The following is a 17,013-nucleotide window of genomic DNA, read 5'->3' on the forward strand; positions in this document are numbered from 1 at the left end:
ATCTAAAATACTTTGGGCCACATTTATGGGTTTTTTGCCGTAAGCCCTTGCTGCTATGCTGCCCTGCCCTACGTCAAAAGAAAAGGGCAGGAATTTGCCGCATCTATCGAGATGCCGCATTCTTGTCCTTTTTCCCTGCGCCGGCACACAATGAGCTACCATGTGCCAACGCAGGCATCTGTGCACCAGGGTGCATGAGTTGCGGGGATGACTATTTTGTGCGCAAAGACTATCACAAGAAGCTTTTTCCTCTATGTGTGCTGCTGCAGCACACATAGACAGAGGAAAAAAGAGGAGAAATAAAGATATTTCTCCTCGTTGTGCCCCCTTCTGACTCCCCTGGGAGGCTTAAGTTGTTGCACTGCCTCAGACTTACGATTTCTCATATGTCTGGGGCAGTATCTAAAAGCCATGGATGTTTCTGGGAACGCCACCAGCAACACCCATGGAACGCCACTTTCATGCAATTTTCTGCGTGAAAGGGGCACATATTTATAAGGCCATGAAAAGCCACATAACGTGGCTTTACGTGGCCTTATAAATATGCCAGTGGCACACTGCGCCACTGGAACGTTAAAAAGGTGATGTTCCGGGGGCACAATAGTGCTGATAGGGCCCTTAGGGGCATGTTTACGAGCCCCTTGCGTCGCCAGTACCTCACTTTTTCCCATGTTAAAAGTGACGCAGTACCAGCACAAGGGGCTTGTAAATAAGCCCCTTAATATGGTGATAGGACAAGCCTTCTATTATCCATCTGACTCAAACACTAGCCTCTAAAAGCACCTAGGAACTATGTCAATCCAATCTTTTCTGCTCTTTGATGTTCGCACTTATCCCCTTAAAAAACACACGCTCCCTGATTATGACTAGAAGGTTAAATTCCAATCCCTGCACAACTAGACTTTTACATTAGAATTGTGTAACATTGATTAATGACTAGTTCATTTTGATCATATTGTGGTTATATAAACAATATAGATTTCGCAAAACCTTAAAAGTCAAAGTCATAGACAAAGTCTTGTTTTAAAAAACAAAAACAGTAGAGGGTGTAGAGAGACACTCGGCCTCTACCATACAATGTACCACACTGTACACGCATCCCCCACCCCTCGAGGCAGGCTCGCCTTGGGGGTATAAATAAAGATACGGAAGACCGCTCGGGGTCTTTCCGGTTAAGCACACTACCTTGTGTCTCTGTGGTCCTTGCGACAAAGCGTCCTGCACGCGTGGCCTGCATCAGGTCACCACAGAGGGGATACATTCAATTCAAATGTTGAAGTGCAAACTTTTCCTGAAATTCACGACAGCAGGGAGAACATATGAAATCCCAAAACAGTACAGTGGACAATCTAACATCAGTAGAGACAAAAATGCTGGTCGACAGTTTCTCAACAATGATTTCCTCAAAATCGGGCACAAATATTTCTTTCTCGGGGCCTAGTAAAACTTGCAAGAAATGAATAAAGCATTATTGACAATCTAGGGAGATGCTAGGTCACAAGGGCATCCTGATGCAGATACCTCAGGAGAGAAACATGTAGGAAATCTCACAGAAACCTTTAGGAAACAGAGTTTAATAAATCTCTTCGAAAGTACTCACTTTGGTCGAGAGTACACCGATCTCAAATACTCTTTCAGTTCCAAAGCATTAGTTATGGGAATGTTAGTCCTCACTGTAGATTTCATCATTTCATTTGTTGCCCTCTCAGAAGTAAAAAAAAAAAAAAAATCTGTTAATTACTAGACTTGACTAAAAGTCTCGATAATAGCTATACAATCCTGCTGAGCTGGAGTGCGCTTAAAGGATTCTTTGTGTGCACGTACCATGGGATAAGCGTCGCTAGGTAAAGCAGGCACATCCTTGGAAAAAGTTGTTCATGTGTTAGAAGGCAGCGATAGCCATATTGCTGAGGGTCCATCACTGGCTGTATCTGCCACAAAAAAGGACTGTTCGGCCATAATTATTGCACCACTCCTGTTTTGATCTGACAGATTATGTAAGCTAAAAAAATAAGAAAATGTATCATTGGAAAAAGCCCAATAAAAAGGCAACACATACAGATTTTTTTTTTAACTATAAATAAAGAATCTGTATGCTATGCCTTATTTGCAAGGTTTAATAGGTGGTTGCTAGTGTAGCTGGTAAATACCTCATCCCAGGCCCAGTTGTCTTGGTATTACTCGCTGCAGTAAATATCACCCCAAGCCGCCACATGCATAGTCAGGCCCAATGAATACAATGTGCAATCACCGGGGTCCTGATTCCCAAAGGCATTCGTGCGTAAGCACGTGGGTGCACAGTGCACGCTCCTAAAATAGGGAGTTCGACATTGAATTCAAGTTCCTGATTCATATAATGTGGTTTCGCTCACATAAATAAATTTGCTCTCATGGAAAATTCTGCCACCATGGTAATATTTCCATTTGAGAGAATGTGTCACAGTTTGGGGTTGTGGGTGTTTCAAGGTGGCAAGCGCTGGAAAAAGGGGATGGGCATCCATAAATGTACATGTTTGTAGGTGCGAATTAACAAACAGCTTGCGGTAGGCTTTACACCATGGAAAGGATAGTAGGTGTATTCCTACAGGAATAAATGTGTTCTTAGTTTGGTACTGGGTAAAAAAAAAAATCAAAACTGATAGAATAGAGGCATGGGTTTACCCACAGGAAATACACGTGTCAAGACAAAAAAAGCGCAAATGTATTTCAACACAGCGTTTCTGAATGCATTCATATTTGCAGGAAAGGCACCAGTGCAGGGGAAAGGACAGGATGGACAGTATTAGATAAACACAGTACATTCTTGCCCTTTCACCTTGGCGTTGGGCAGCACAGCAAGGTGACTTGCTACCTCCACCCATGAATGAGGCCCATAGCTTTTATCTCACACAGTGATGTGGCCACAAGAGGGCACTGTGGCTTAATGGCTGTATTGTTCATAATACACCATTTGACAACGCAGACACTATAAAGGGACATAAATATGGGAACATTTATATGCAACCTAAAATACCTTTTAAGTATAATAAGGCTCCTTTCGGGATCAAAGAATGCCCGGTGAGAGACACCGGCCACCTGCACGAGGCACGAGCTCAAATAGCCCCTACTACTGATTGCACATAATTCCTAATGATTTCATCTACAAGGAACGTGGCGTAATTTGACGGAATTGTTTCCTTGATAGCACAAGTCCACTCTCAATAACCAACAATAGGCATTAAAAACTGGACTAGCCGCTAACCTTGGGTTATAGGCAGGGGATACTCTCAAAACGAAGAACACAGCACACCCATGGCAGGGGATTGTGGCACCTTAAAAACGTACAGAGTGGGGAGCATGCCTAGTATCTCAGGATGTAACACGGTGAAGGGGGGTCCCCCAGGAGCTTATGTACACATAGGAAAGATCTGTGTGTAATCTGATAGCAAAATGTCACAAAATGGCAAGAAACCTGCAGATAAAAAGTTCCTGTCATTGCATGATTTCTCAGTCAGGGGTGCAGTTACTTGTGCAACCTGCAGGCCACACCTTCCAAAGTAAAATAGCTCAGTGGGTTGTAGATATAATGCAGATAGCTGCACATAACCTGCAAGGCCTGTTTTTGAAGGCTTATATATTTTAACTCCTTCCCTTAGTTGCATTTGAACTGTGCCCTGTCGCAGGGGTCATTTTTGGATAATTGAACACATTAGTCTACATACGTACAGTATATACAAACATGTTCATCTATTCAGCTGAATAGCCTCAGTTCACCAGGAGCAGAGGTGAACACGGCAACACTATTGCATTACTGCCATAGCAGAGCCCAAGTAGATCCAAAGCAGCGTGCTGCCAGGAACAGAGTGCCCCAAGGCCTCGTCAGGGTTGTAAGTGGTTGATAAATGCAACTATAATACGAGGTAAAAATGCTCTTTACATCCTGTGCCTGGCTAATGCCCATACTTTTAATTTGTTAAAATAACGCTTTGGGCAACAATCTTTTTCTTGGGAGTCTGCAGCCATCAAGATCGCGGGATACTAGGTTGTCCAAACTGGATGCCATTGCATGCCTCTATTTCCCACCATCCTATATTGCAAGTCTCTCTATAACACTCTTCCAAGTTTTTTTCATCCATGCCCTCTTTATTTGTCACTGTTTCCTATCATTCTCTTTCTCCTTCTTCCTCCATTTCTTCCTCTCTCTTGCTTTTGGTTAACTTCTGATGATGAGAAATATGTACCTGCCCACAACAAGCTTTGGCCAAGCCAATAGGTCTCGTCTTTATAAAGGAGTGCCCAGCTGTTGACTTTGCCAATATTTGACTGTAAAGTATTGTTTAAAAAAGGTTTTAAAAAACATTTTTAAAATACTGGAGGGAAAGCAAACTTTTATGGTATCTCAAAACTGTACATTGAATTCAATGGTTTCAATCTTTATCAAAGGCATTGTTTATTTTTCAAATAATTTTCACTCAGGAAACTATGAACATAATTGAAAAGAACAACGAAATATCAGAATGGAAATCTTTGATAAGGCCTAATTTTCTAGACACAGTGGAAGGATACAAGTTAGCCAATCAAAAAGACCTTAAAAGAGGCTATGGTCCATGGAAAGTACAAGCACAAGAAGAGGAAGGCAAGCGTTCAAATAATAAGCAAGCAAATTTGAGTGACAATAAAGCCAACCAGTTGTAATCAATGGGTAAGCCCATTGCAAGTTCACAGTAGGGTTTTCACACTAGACAGCTTGCCCTGTCTGGTTTGCAAGACCTAAAAATGAGTGCCGGTGCCAACTACCTGCAACCACCAGCATAAACTAAGTAATGGCACCTGCAGCTTTATGTGGTGTGAGCAGGGAAATAGTAAGATAGTTCCACTGACCCCCACCGCCCACAGTAGAACAAATGAATAGGTGAGAGGTCTGCTGCCCATTCTTTTTAACAGCGGTGGATCAATGGAAATAAAATGGGCGATGGCCTAGGGGTTTGCACACGAGAGTGTGATGTGTATACGTTTTCTGACTGTATGGCAGATTATGATAAGGCTTCAATTTGCCTGCTTCAGAGGGTGGGTGAGGCTGTTGCATATTCTGGCTGGTTGTTCCCTGAGGCCACAGCTGGGAATGGGTATTTGGTTATGTTTCACTCTCCCTGCCCCCAGTGCCAGCTTTCCGGTCTGTAAAGTTCAGTCCCCTGTTTTGCTTACACCCTCACAATGAGGACCACATCAACTCGGCCATCCCCGGTCCTGGAGAGGAATCAAAGTAGTCATCCAGTGAATGACTACAGAATACATCCCAAAAGCCAAGCAGACATCATCAATCAAAAAAAAACATTGTAGAATGCCTAATGTTTGTGATTGGCGGTTATGTGGGACTGTGTGAATAGAACTGCTTTATTCCCCTACACTAGATGGCCCCTTTAAGGAATAACCATGTCACATTGTACCGTACCTCACATGATTTCCTCAAACCTTCCTCTCTTAGGCCCAGATTCACAAAGGTTTAGCATCAGGTTAGCATTATTTTTATCACACTAACCCGGCGCAAAACCTATTTGGGGATTAACAAACCAATGCTAATTGGTATTAGCATTGGTTTGCATGGAAAAGTAACGCAAAGCAGAGTGAAATTCTGCTTTGCATAACTTTGCGTCATGGGGGCGTCACATGGGTGTTTCTATGGAACCACCAATGCTTTTTGACCCTAAACCCTATCTACTAACTTTAGTAGACAGAGTTTAGCCCCAAACATTAACGCCGCTATAAAGCAGGCATTAGAAGCAGACATGTTTTCATTTCGCCTTTATTTCCCGACTTTGCATGCACGCTGCACTATGTAGCACACATACAATGTAGAAAAAGCTTTGAAGTGTGTCAACACATAGTATTTTGTATAGGAAGGGTACCCTTCATGTGCAAAACCTATGCTAATCTCAGGCATGCACCCTGGCACTATGGCACTTGCGCACAGAAGCTGAAATCAGAGCTGGCGCTTGGGAGAGGGGTAGAGAGCCATATCTCTGTGAATATGGTGCTCTCCTGCTCTCTCTCTGTCACCCAGCACAGCGCAGCCTCTTTGCGTGCTGTGCTGCGTTCCGTGCAAGTTGTCAGAATCTGGTCCTTAGTTTTGACTGGCTTGAGGTCGTCCAGCGTTAGCGTCGTGGGATGGGCTGGACATTAGTGCAGTGCTCACCTGTGTTCCCGTCTGATGGAATGGGAGAACCCATGCCACACATTTTTTGGTATCAGGTATGAGTGTATGCCACCCGGGCTAGGAATGCACGTGTGGGCCCAGTAACTTTGAAATACATATGCGTGAATGTGGAGCAATCATCATCTGAGGTGATTTAATCTGAGTAGATCAGGCCTACATTAGTTTATTGTAATGTTGAAGGGTGTTTTCAATAAGCTCGCTTAAGTCTAATTTCTTTGAGTAAAAGAAAATGGAGGCGCTGAGAAGGTTCTATTGGATAGGAGAATAATGGGGATTTGCTTGAGAAACAGTACAGAGAATAGAAGGCATTGGCAAACACGACGCATGCGCACTCCATATTCATCATTTCTCACCACCCTAGGTACGCTTTTATTTGGGAAAAAGTACTCTAACTTCCTACCCCGTTTTTTTTTTTGCTTCATTACTTCAGTTTTTGCACATTGCAGACTCCACTCACAAAGATAACTTACCATCATATTTTAGTTACAGCATTTGCCAATTAACATGGGGCTGTTGAATTTTAATGCCAGCAAATAAATTACAAGGTGGAATAAGAACAGGTAGACATTGTTGCTGTTAAATCAGGAGAAAGTTAAGCAGATATCAGCTTAGGCTGTGTCTAGATAATTCATTGAGTACATTAGAATTTAACACGAATTGTGCTTCATGTTGTGAGAAGGATAGGAGAGATTTAGTAGCTCTTATATTTGCAGTTTGCAGGAGAGTGACGATTTTATAAACCATAAAATGTGCACTTTTAAGACCCTTTTTTAAAATTGGAAAAGAAAGGGCACATTGGATTTGAGTGGGAAATGTATTTCCAATCTTTGGGAAATTTCCAGTGAAAGACAGTCTTAAGGTCAATTTCTTTTTAAGATTTGGGCCTCAAGATTCAGTGGAGTTCTACCTCTGAGATCTCAACTTCTTCTAGAGACTCAGTTTCTGTGCTAGATATCTGTGAGTAGGCAGGTAGAGTGCTTTGCAAGTAATGCATGTCATCTTACATAGTATGCAGTATTCCTAAATAATCAATTTCTGTGTACCTGATACAAGACGAGCAGAGGGATGTAATACTGCCCTCAGGCATCTTGTAAACCTTTGGGAGTTCCTTTAGAAGGCTAGTTCCATAATCAATAAGAGAAACTACTAAGGAGTGCACGACAAGTTTCAGTTCAGATCTGGGAATGAAGGGTCTTATGTACGTTACTAGTTTTTATATTGTACATTTTTGGCCATTTTATTTGTATGTACGTCTAAAGGAGTCAGGAGTCTACAGTGATCTCAAATTACTAAACTGATGTGACTGGTTTATCAGATACAGCAATGTTGTTAATTCCTCGGTATAGTCATTAGACAGTTCAGCCTTATATTTTGGTGGGAATGAGTTCTAAGCTTAATTTAGACCCTTGTAGATGGCCCATTGGTTTTCCAGGTTAGTCCATTTAGTATCATAATTCCATTTTTGTAACACATTAAACACCTCTTATAGGACCTTAGAATTCCCACCAACCAGGTTACCAGGCTGCCAGTTCCATGTGTAAAGTGTTAAACAGTGTGTCTTTTTACCTTGGAGCTATTGTTTCTCCCTGCTGTAAAGAGCTTTCCCTGCTTGCTGAGAGATTGTTTTGGAGGGATGATAAGGAAAGCCTCCATTGGTGACTGTGGAGACTCCTTTGGACCTGTGCTCAGCCTGGCTGATCATGCCTATGCCTGTAGATCTTGAGAACAGAAGAGGTCTCAGAGTGTCCGATGAATCAAAGGGAGACAGACAGCAAGATTCAAGAAGCGGTCTCCAGAAAGCCCTGCACAGGAAGTCTCCATCGATTCAAAGAATAATTTCAGAGCTTCCTATTGCTGAGTTCAAAAGGTGGTATGGGTCTAATTCACTGTTGCCATTCAACCAGCTATCTTGCAACATCTCAAACTCTACTGATGGCCATCTTATTGTGATAATCAAAGCCTCCCATACCTTACTCATCAGAGCTGCCTGGCGTCATGCCTTGTTTCATGCTCCTCTCTGCTTTTAAATATGGAGTTTCTTCTACAGATAGTGTGAAACAAATGCATTTTTTTCCATCTCCTGACTTTTCCCAGTTCCTATCTTGCGAAGTTCTCATCTCCGGCCACTCGCTGTACTCTTTCACGACTTTTCCCAACACCTTCCCCACTCTTTCCTTGACACATATTTTGACAGCTTCCTTCTTAAATGTATCTCCTGCCACCACTGGGCTGCATGTCTTTTCCACCACAAAGGCCCTTCCTTCATCCATCAATTGTCAAAAGACTCCTTGCCCGGCACCATCTCTTTCCCTTCCCAACATCACCACAGCACTCCTCAGGTGTTTTCCTGTGGAGGCGCTTTCCTCAAACCTACTTATGGTTCAGATCTTTCCCCATTTCCCCACTTTCTCCCACTCGCCTTCAGAGCTTGCTCGAGCCACACGAGCTTCCTTTCCATCCATCAATGACACGGATTAGGTCATTGTAGAATCAGCAAGGCGCATACAACAGAAGAAAGAGGTAGGTATGAGGGGGAGAAGAAGCTTTATTGTGTACACCTCAGCCACAGTTAGCTCCAACTGTCACCACAGAGCCCAACTGACAGGCCACAGTGTATTCTAGAATCTGGTGACACCAAGATTCTGTTCTTCTAGTACCTTGCAAAGGACAATCAGGGAGAGCAAGACACCACAGCCACCTTCCCTGCTGGCTGACTGTTTTGTCAAGAACATATTCACTGCCTCCACATACACATTGCATTTGGACAAATCGGATTTGGTGCATCTAATTCTACTCTTAATCCAGGGAAAGTGACTGCAGAGCAACTTGCGTGTGCTAGACAGGTGTGGTTGCTGAGAACCTGGTCATTTTGCAGCTAGTTTTGAATATCTGGAAACATCTGCAATTTTTGCGTTCTTTATTTACCGAGCCCGAATTGTGGTGAAAATATCTATAGAAGAACCTGGAACTGGTTCCAGGGTCCACCAGATGGACTGGTCCAAAGCTGCACCACTGATCCAGATGTGGCCATTCCAGCCTCATCCCCTGCTTCACCCCGTTACAAACTCGACAGCACTGCAGAAGCCACACTCAGTGGCTGGTTACAGGCAGCCTTTTAATTGCAATCCATGCACGCGATTATAAGTGGTGTGATGTTTATTGCACCTGGTAATTATTGCACCCAACACTGGCCACTCCTAATGTGGTCACCTGTGTCTCGAGCTTCATTGGGCCCTCTCTGGGGTTGTTGTGAAACAATCTCATCTGGGCCGAACTGCAGTGCAACGCAAATGTAATGCAAATGTAGAACGCGCAAATCCCTTGCTGAAAGTATCAGAGAACCACTCGTTGGGTCTGCCTTACCGTTCTTATTCTAATTGAAGTCCAAAAGGTGGACTATACAAGGTTTTTGAACTTTTGCACTCCTCTAATAGACGCCTAATAGATTCCTACGACAGCAGTGGCGGCTCCTCGAGGGAGTGCTGCAGGGTGGTAGGGCAGGGCGGGGGAGGGGCAGGGTGGGGATAGGAAACCTTGGCATACAGCCAAACCGAGTTAAGTAAATAATTAAATAAATAAAACAATTTACATTGTGTGCGCTGCATCGCCGATTTGGCCTTGCAGCGCGCGCAATGTAGATTGTTTTAATTATTTAATTAACTCTGTTTGGCCGTATACCGGAGTTTACTACCCCCCCCCACCCTGCCCCTCCCCCGCCCCGCCCTACCGCCCCGTAGCACTCCCTCAAGGAGCAGCCACTATACAACAGTAGAAAGAGCTACACTGACTAATGAACGGTAAATGCAATTGTTTTTTATTTTTTCCTCATCTCCACTTTTCACAATTTTTATTTAGAACACTTCTACTTTATGGAAATCCAATAGGCTCATTCTTTAAGTACCTTGGGGCAGATTTACAAGAATTGGTGCATCTCTGCATATTAGCAGAGATGCGCCAGTCAACTTTCGTCACCTAAAAAAAAACTTGCGCCCCCATGGATGCGTCGCATTTACAATGCAGCGCACCGTGGCGCAAGGACAGACAGATGTGTGACGCATCTGACGGCATAAGGGCGGCGCATTGCTGGAGTCGTGGTGCAAGCGTGACGCAACTCCAGCAATGCTCAGGGAGGCCCTATTCCTATCATGCTGCGTCACTCCTTACGCCTGCTTCAAGCAGGCGCACAGGTTTTGACTCAGTGGCGTCGTAAAAGTGACCAAGTGAAATCTTGTAGATTTCACTGCGTCACGTTTACGAGGCTTTCTTATGTCGGAACGCCAACCCTGCGTCCATAATACCTGACGCAGGTATAATGTAGCGCAGGGCTTTACAACGTGACGCATTTCCCTAGATGTCACGTTGTAAATATGTCGCAATGTCGCGCATTGTTTACGACGCCGCTGCGTCACAGAAGTGATGCAACAGCGGCGTAAAGTTGTTGCAAGGGGCTTGTAGATCTGCCCCCTTATCTTTTAACTTGATTGCATTTGTGGCTATTGTGTTCTGTTTCCCCTGTAACTGCTGGATAAAGAAAAGCCTTTTGAATCCAGCCATTGCTTTGATTCTGTGCTTAAAGGGGCACTTAAAAGAAGCAATATGGCTTGCTTTTGCCTGTAAATCCCTGTACATGTTATTGTTGCAAGACTGTTATGATCATCTGGATAACACAAGTCGTAAAAGTACAAAATTCAATTCAAGTGCTTAAATGCAATTTTATTTTATTTTTAACTTGGTGACCTAAAGGATGCTGGCCTTGTGGGTGGCGTTAAATGGCATGCATCTGGTGTTATTGTACGGTTTGTTCTGTCAAATGTTTTAGTTGAAATATAAAATTTACAACTAAAGAAGTTATATTCTTGGTGTCCAAACCGACTGTTAGGGTGGACTCTGATCTTCGAATGGTCTCCCCAAAATCAGCCATGCCTTCGGCCTGTTGCCAGGCTTCTGAGAAGGATCCTTCTTTGCCTCACTCCCTCTCGCTCTATGGTTGCAGTTATCTGATTGGTTGGTGTGTGACTTGATTACTACAACTCTGTCAACGTTACCCAGAATTATTAATGAATCAATCGCCTTCAGACGCTCAAAAGAACAGGGCTTTAAGTGGGCCGGGTCTGAGCACCAGCATTTTTTTAAAGGGGGCCTTGAAACGGGTCTCTATCGGGCTCTGTTTTGTGTCCTGGCACAGGCGGTCCGTTTTTATCCAGACCGCAGTGACAGCAGGCACATCAATGTGCGCTGCTCACACTGCTTACTTCTCACTAGTGGAGAACTTATGGCATGACCTCATGCCAGGTGAACATTGTAGGGGAAGGGAAATCCTTTAAAGAGAGTCGTTTTCTCTCTGGATTTCCCTTCTCTTTTTGAAACTCAGGAGCAGCAACATTGTCGTGGTGACATCAGGGCTTTAAGTGGAAGCTTTTTTCAATAATATACAAGCCAAAGTTGCTGTTTATTTATCTTATGCAACTAACAACCATTGCCAAAGCCAATAGTCCTGACTTGTAGGTATGATGTTACTTGTTGTATCATCTATCTGGACGCAATGACAGAATCAGCAAAATACAAGCCTGGCGGCACACTATGCTAAGCACAGATCTGTAGCTTACATGTTTAAGCCACGCCCTTAATTACATGGGCCACGCCCCTTTAAGAGACCCCCCCCCCCCCCGTTTTTTATCCCACTTAAAGCCCTGGGCACAAGACACAACCTACAGGGGAAGTGACCCTCAAATGTTTTTGTAGGACCTGCGCAGACTCTGGAGAATGCACCTGGCTAAGGAGAGTGCAGACTCTCAATCAAGGGGTTACATCCATTTGGTCTCAGCCCGAGTGTCCATAGAATAAGCCCGGAGGCAGTCGAGGATCTTTTGACATGTCCATCTATAAAGCGCTAGATGTGGGCGTTGTTGGAGTTCAGCCACTCCCTCTCCTTCCCCATTTGGCTGGCTTCTCATTGCTTCCAAGAAACTCATCCATGAGCAGTAGGTTGTGGAACCAACCACCGCTTGGAACTTGTTTCTTCTTTTGCCATCTTTCCTCTACTTCCAGAGCACGGAACATCTGCGTAAGTGTCTTTCTTGACTAGTCGCTCGATTGAGGGGGCTGCATGAGTGCTCTAGGTGCCCGACAGACATTCGATGACCAGAAAAAACAAGAGTCAAAACTGAATAAAATACCGGAGGAAAAGAAGAACAACAAGGAAGCCTGTAGCTGCATAATAAAAATATGCCACAAAAGAGCTTCCAATGTAATGCTATCTTCTACTTATGTGGAAGGTCCATGCAGTAAACCTTGCGCTAAACAAATAAATTTAAGGAGAGGCTACATTTCTCATACTGATAAGAAAAGAGTGGGTAAGTAGTTCAACATTTCTGAAGTATTTACAAAAATACATTATCTCACGACCTTCTGCAAGCTGAAACGCCACATTATTGTTAAGCAATGCCATCTAGACTAGAGTCTGTCGCACTATTTTAAGAAGCACTGTACTGAACTTGTCCATTACACAGCATTGTCAGGGGAATCTAAACAAAACATCTAGCAAGAGCTTAAGGAAATGGAGGAGAAATGTGAAATAAAACAATCTAAAGGTTGTAATCTGTCTCCTGTATCTTTCCCCTTTTCACTAACTGTAGGAAAAAAGGTATATTAACTGGGAAAATCACCATTTAAGGACTGAATTTGGATATCCCACGAATTTAGTTGGGGGTGGAGCACGTGCACCATATTTCATCAGGAGGGGATTTCTCAGAGAGATCATAACAAATGTGAAAGTAGCAACTCCCACATTGTCAGAAGAGAAAACTACTGATGCTCTAATACTTGGCGTAACCATTTGGAATGGAAATCAGTCAGTACTAATTTTGTCTCTGTACCAAAGGCTTCCAGGGTGCCCATAAGCCTGAGAAAGTGAAGACTTATTGTAAACTCACTCAATGTCAAGTAAATCCGATGGATTCTAGGAAACAGTCAATCAGATTAAAGCTTCCAGTAAATATTAATACTGTGTTTAGCATAGCTCTAAATACCACAGTACTGCCTCCTCTAAGCTCAGTACCTAATTTCCTATAGTCAGTTTACCGACCTGCACAAGGATGGAAGGCTGAGTCTGTCCTGCTGGTATTTAATCTTGTGACACCAGGAAGAGTGCATTCAACAGCATCGAGCGTTCAGCTCACTGAGCCCTCCTGCCATCCATCCGCACCAACACGCCTACAGCGGGCAGCACCCGGACCACTGGCTGGAGAGAATGCAGGGGTTGTATCCTGTGCATATTTTTTATTTATTTATTTATTTATTTATTTAATGCGATTTTATATAGCGCGAACATTACCCGAAGGTGTCAGAGCGCTTTACAAAATAACCAGTTGCGTTACATAAGCACTTTGGATTACATAAGAGATACAAACAGAAAAAATTGCAAATGTACAAGTTGTAAAGTCACACAAAGAAGAGATACACACAGAAAAAAATTGCAAATGTACAAGTTGTAAAGTCACTCAAGGAAGAGATACAAACGGATAAACTCTAAACTCACAGGAATGGTAGTAAGTACAAAGGTCTACTACATATACTAGTGGTTAGAGTTATATATAAAAATCTATTCAAATAGTAAATTTACTCATGATTACATTTTACCAGCGATTAGGCTTGGACAATTAAATATTACATATTCACAGAGTGAACGAAGGAATAAAACACCGAAAGGGGTAGAGAGAGATGGGGGGGGAGAAGAGTCGGAGGCTGAGATTGGTCGAGAGGAGAGAGGGGGACCTGAGGGGGAGAAAGAGAAAAGGCAGTCCAGCAAAAGAGAAATGTCTGAGGTTTGGCAGGATGGAGTCCAACGGATCGAAGTACAGGAAAAGAATCAACAAAATGGCGGTTCCGGGTTGTGGGCATCAAAAGAAACCATCACAAAAAGGCAAGATGCACCAAGTCAAGACCCAAATTCCAATATTCCTCCTTCATGAGCAAGCAATTTGTCTGTGTGGTCCTGTGGGTCATTGCGCTCCTGCATAGAATGCATTCTTGAAAATGTAGTGTAATGTGCAGGGCCACTGGAATTATGCGGATGGGGAGGGCCAACTTATGTGGCAGAACGGGGAAAATTATGCACCAAGCAAAGGAAAATTATGCAGTATTATGCGGCACATTTTGGGATAGTATTACTGTATTCTTTTTATATTTTTAAAGTTGTTAGAACTGTCTGGGCAATGGCTGCAACTCATTAGTACCAGTTGAACACCCAGACACAGAAATAACCTACAGAAAGATGAGCTTTGCAAAGGGCCTTCCACTGCATGGCAAAGCGTGTCGCTAAGTTTGTAGTAACTTTTGAACCGTTTGAGCTAGAAAAACTTTTTTGTTAGAATTTGAAGATTATTCAGCAGATGGTGGATTGTGTGGTAAATCTATAATTATGTGAAATTCGCCGCAGCCGCACAATCGCATAATTCCAGTGGCTCCGGTAATGTGTCACCTAGACAGTGTCAGAGCGGTTTGCCTTTTCCGCAAACGGATTTTCTGTTGATGGTATTCATAGAGGATACATGGCAGCTGTGAGAGAGGCAAAGGGGCTTGTTTGTGCATACACTGAGGAGCATAGCATCACACATTTGGTGTGATTCTCACACCGGGGAGCACAGTTCCACTCAGTGGGCAAGGGCCAAGGCTTACAACTCTGTTTACTCTTACTTAGAAGTCTACGGGCCCTTGAAGGCTCGCGTCTAGCTAGAGCCAGAAGTCTGGCTCTGGCTCTGGCTCAGCTCTAGGTCCTCTTCGACTGTCGAATCCAATGCGAGCCGAGCTTGCCCTCTCAATGTTGGTCAAACATAATATGGCCCTTAATTTTTGCATTTAGCACATCAAAGCCTAACATACTTGCTGATTCCTGTTTTTAATGCTTACACGCTCCTTGGTGCCTACGACATTGGAAGTATAAAAGGCTGAGTTGGCCCTATTGAAATTGCACCAAGGGCCCTGAAACCGAAACACAGACTTCTGTGGAAGGTGTGTTAACCCACAGAGCTACCCACTGATAACTGATACCCAGTCCATTGGTGCATACAGTGACCTTGGAAATGCAAAGCCAGAGTAAGTCCGGCTGGAACTGAAACCAGTGACCTGCAGTTCACACTTAGACTTCTTTGTCAGATGCATTAACCCACTGAGATGCCCTGCATATGCAGGAGATGTGTGCCCAATGTACTTCAAAACATATAGGCATTTGAGTGAACACCAAAGACATCAATATTCGGTCATTCCGGGTGCTGAAAAGGAAGAAGGAGACATTGCTTTGTCAGTGAAGTGTGTTCTGCAGTGAGGTCGCTTGGAGGCATGGGGAAGAAAGTAGGGAAAAAAACACCCAGAATACATTGTTAATGTGGATCCTTAGCTTGTTCACCACTCCAATGTTTTTCTTTGCTGGCTCGCATTTAGGCTCTTAGGGCCAAGTTGGACCCCTGGCTCAGCTCTGGCTCAGATCATGCATTACATTCTCTGGCTTGCCCACCTCTACTCTTGTTCGTATTGCTATCACCACACCATACTGCCAACAGAAGCTCAAAGTGCGGACCCACGTTCCGGGGAGTTGTTCAAGTTAACAGGCTCAAGGAGGTAAAGCAGGCCAACCCATACATGGAACAAATTGATGAACCCACAACAGGAACATTAGCAGAAGAAGACTACAAGAGAAAATATCAAGAGTCTTATGAAAACCGTGTATGCTTGGTAACACCGATCGAGAAAAAAATGGAAGCACAGGAACAGAGAGACAAGGCACCAGTGGACACAAGATAAGGTAGATAGTTCTGCTGTGATCAACAACAGCACCAACTCAATCCAATCCCTACCAACCTACTCATTTTACATAAATCATACTCCAAGAAGAGAACAGACAATCTACTAAGTAACTTTTCTCTAGGATTAGCTGAAACGTGTCTACCAAGGCAAGCATCTAGATAGGATTCATCCGCTCCCTCTTTGAAACAACCCTCAAAATGCCTTGGAAATGGCAGAAATAATTCCTCATACAATACGAGGTGCACATGACCTACAAGTATAGATTTTTTTTACCGCCCTAACATTGGTTAGGCGCAGGGTCAAAAAAGATGCGCACCCTCACCATGATGTGTCCTGCCCAGACAACCCATAGACTCTTAACCTTGCACAGGCTTTGATGGCAGAAGGCTCCTCCATGGGAAAAACCCAAGAACAGACACATACATCTGCATGTAAAATAATTAAGAGAGTTATTAGTTGATGGAAGTGTGATATATAACAAATCATATATCATAACCACTGCATGGTGTACGTGATAAGACGTGTGGAGCAGTGTTACCAGAGAGAGGCACTGTTGCTAAATACTTGGGAAGACCCTCTTGGTAATCATGCTAACTCATCTCCAACCCTGAATTTGGTGGGTGGGTGGGTGGGTGGGTGGGTGGGTGGGTGGGTGGGTGGGTGTGTGTGTGTGTGTGTGTGTGTGTGTGTGTGTGTGTGTGTGTGTGTGTGTGTGTGTGTGTGTGTGTGTGTGTGTGTGTGTGTGTGTGTGTGTGTGTGTGTGTGTGTGTGTGTGTGTGTGTGTGTGTGTGTGTGTGTGTGTGTGTGTGTGTGTGTGTGTGTGTGTGTGTGTGTGTGTGTGTGTGTGTGTGTGTGTGTGTGTGTGTGTGTGTGTGTGTGTGTGTGTGTGTGTGTGTGTGTGTGTGTGTGTGTGTGTGTGTGTGTGTGTGTGTGTGTGTGTGTGTGTGTGTGTGTGTGTGTGTGTGTGTGTGTGTGTGTGTGTGTGTGTGTGTGTGTGTGTGTGCGCTCCCCAAGCCTCA

The 17,013-nt window shown here is 43.8% G+C and overlaps 1 protein-coding gene across 9 annotated transcripts in view; it reads right to left on the reverse strand.

The window, feature by feature from the left end:
- The window catches only part of PLAC9 (placenta associated 9), a 165,896-nt gene that overhangs the window by 44,963 nt on the left and 103,920 nt on the right, over positions 1–17,013 (reverse strand). For 2 of the 9 annotated variants that reach the window (XM_085604997.1, XM_085605036.1), the window contains exons 2-3: positions 13,278–13,433; positions 1,186–1,291 (exon numbers count right to left, since the gene is read on the reverse strand). The exons of 4 other annotated variants lie outside the window; for them this stretch is intronic. In XM_085604997.1, the coding sequence (XP_085461123.1) occupies positions 1,186–1,261 (76 nt within the window). In that variant the 5' untranslated portion in view covers positions 1,262–1,291; positions 13,278–13,433. Of the gene's footprint in view, positions 1–1,185; positions 1,292–1,600; positions 1,616–13,277; positions 13,434–17,013 lie in introns of those variants that run through there. 3 more of the 9 variants (XM_085605019.1, XM_085605008.1, XM_085605029.1) reach the window with 2 other exon arrangements.

Source organism: Triturus cristatus, chromosome 1_2 (genome assembly GCF_964204655.1).
Source record: "Triturus cristatus chromosome 1_2, aTriCri1.1, whole genome shotgun sequence".
Classification (NCBI taxonomy): Eukaryota; Metazoa; Chordata; class Amphibia; order Caudata; family Salamandridae; genus Triturus; species Triturus cristatus.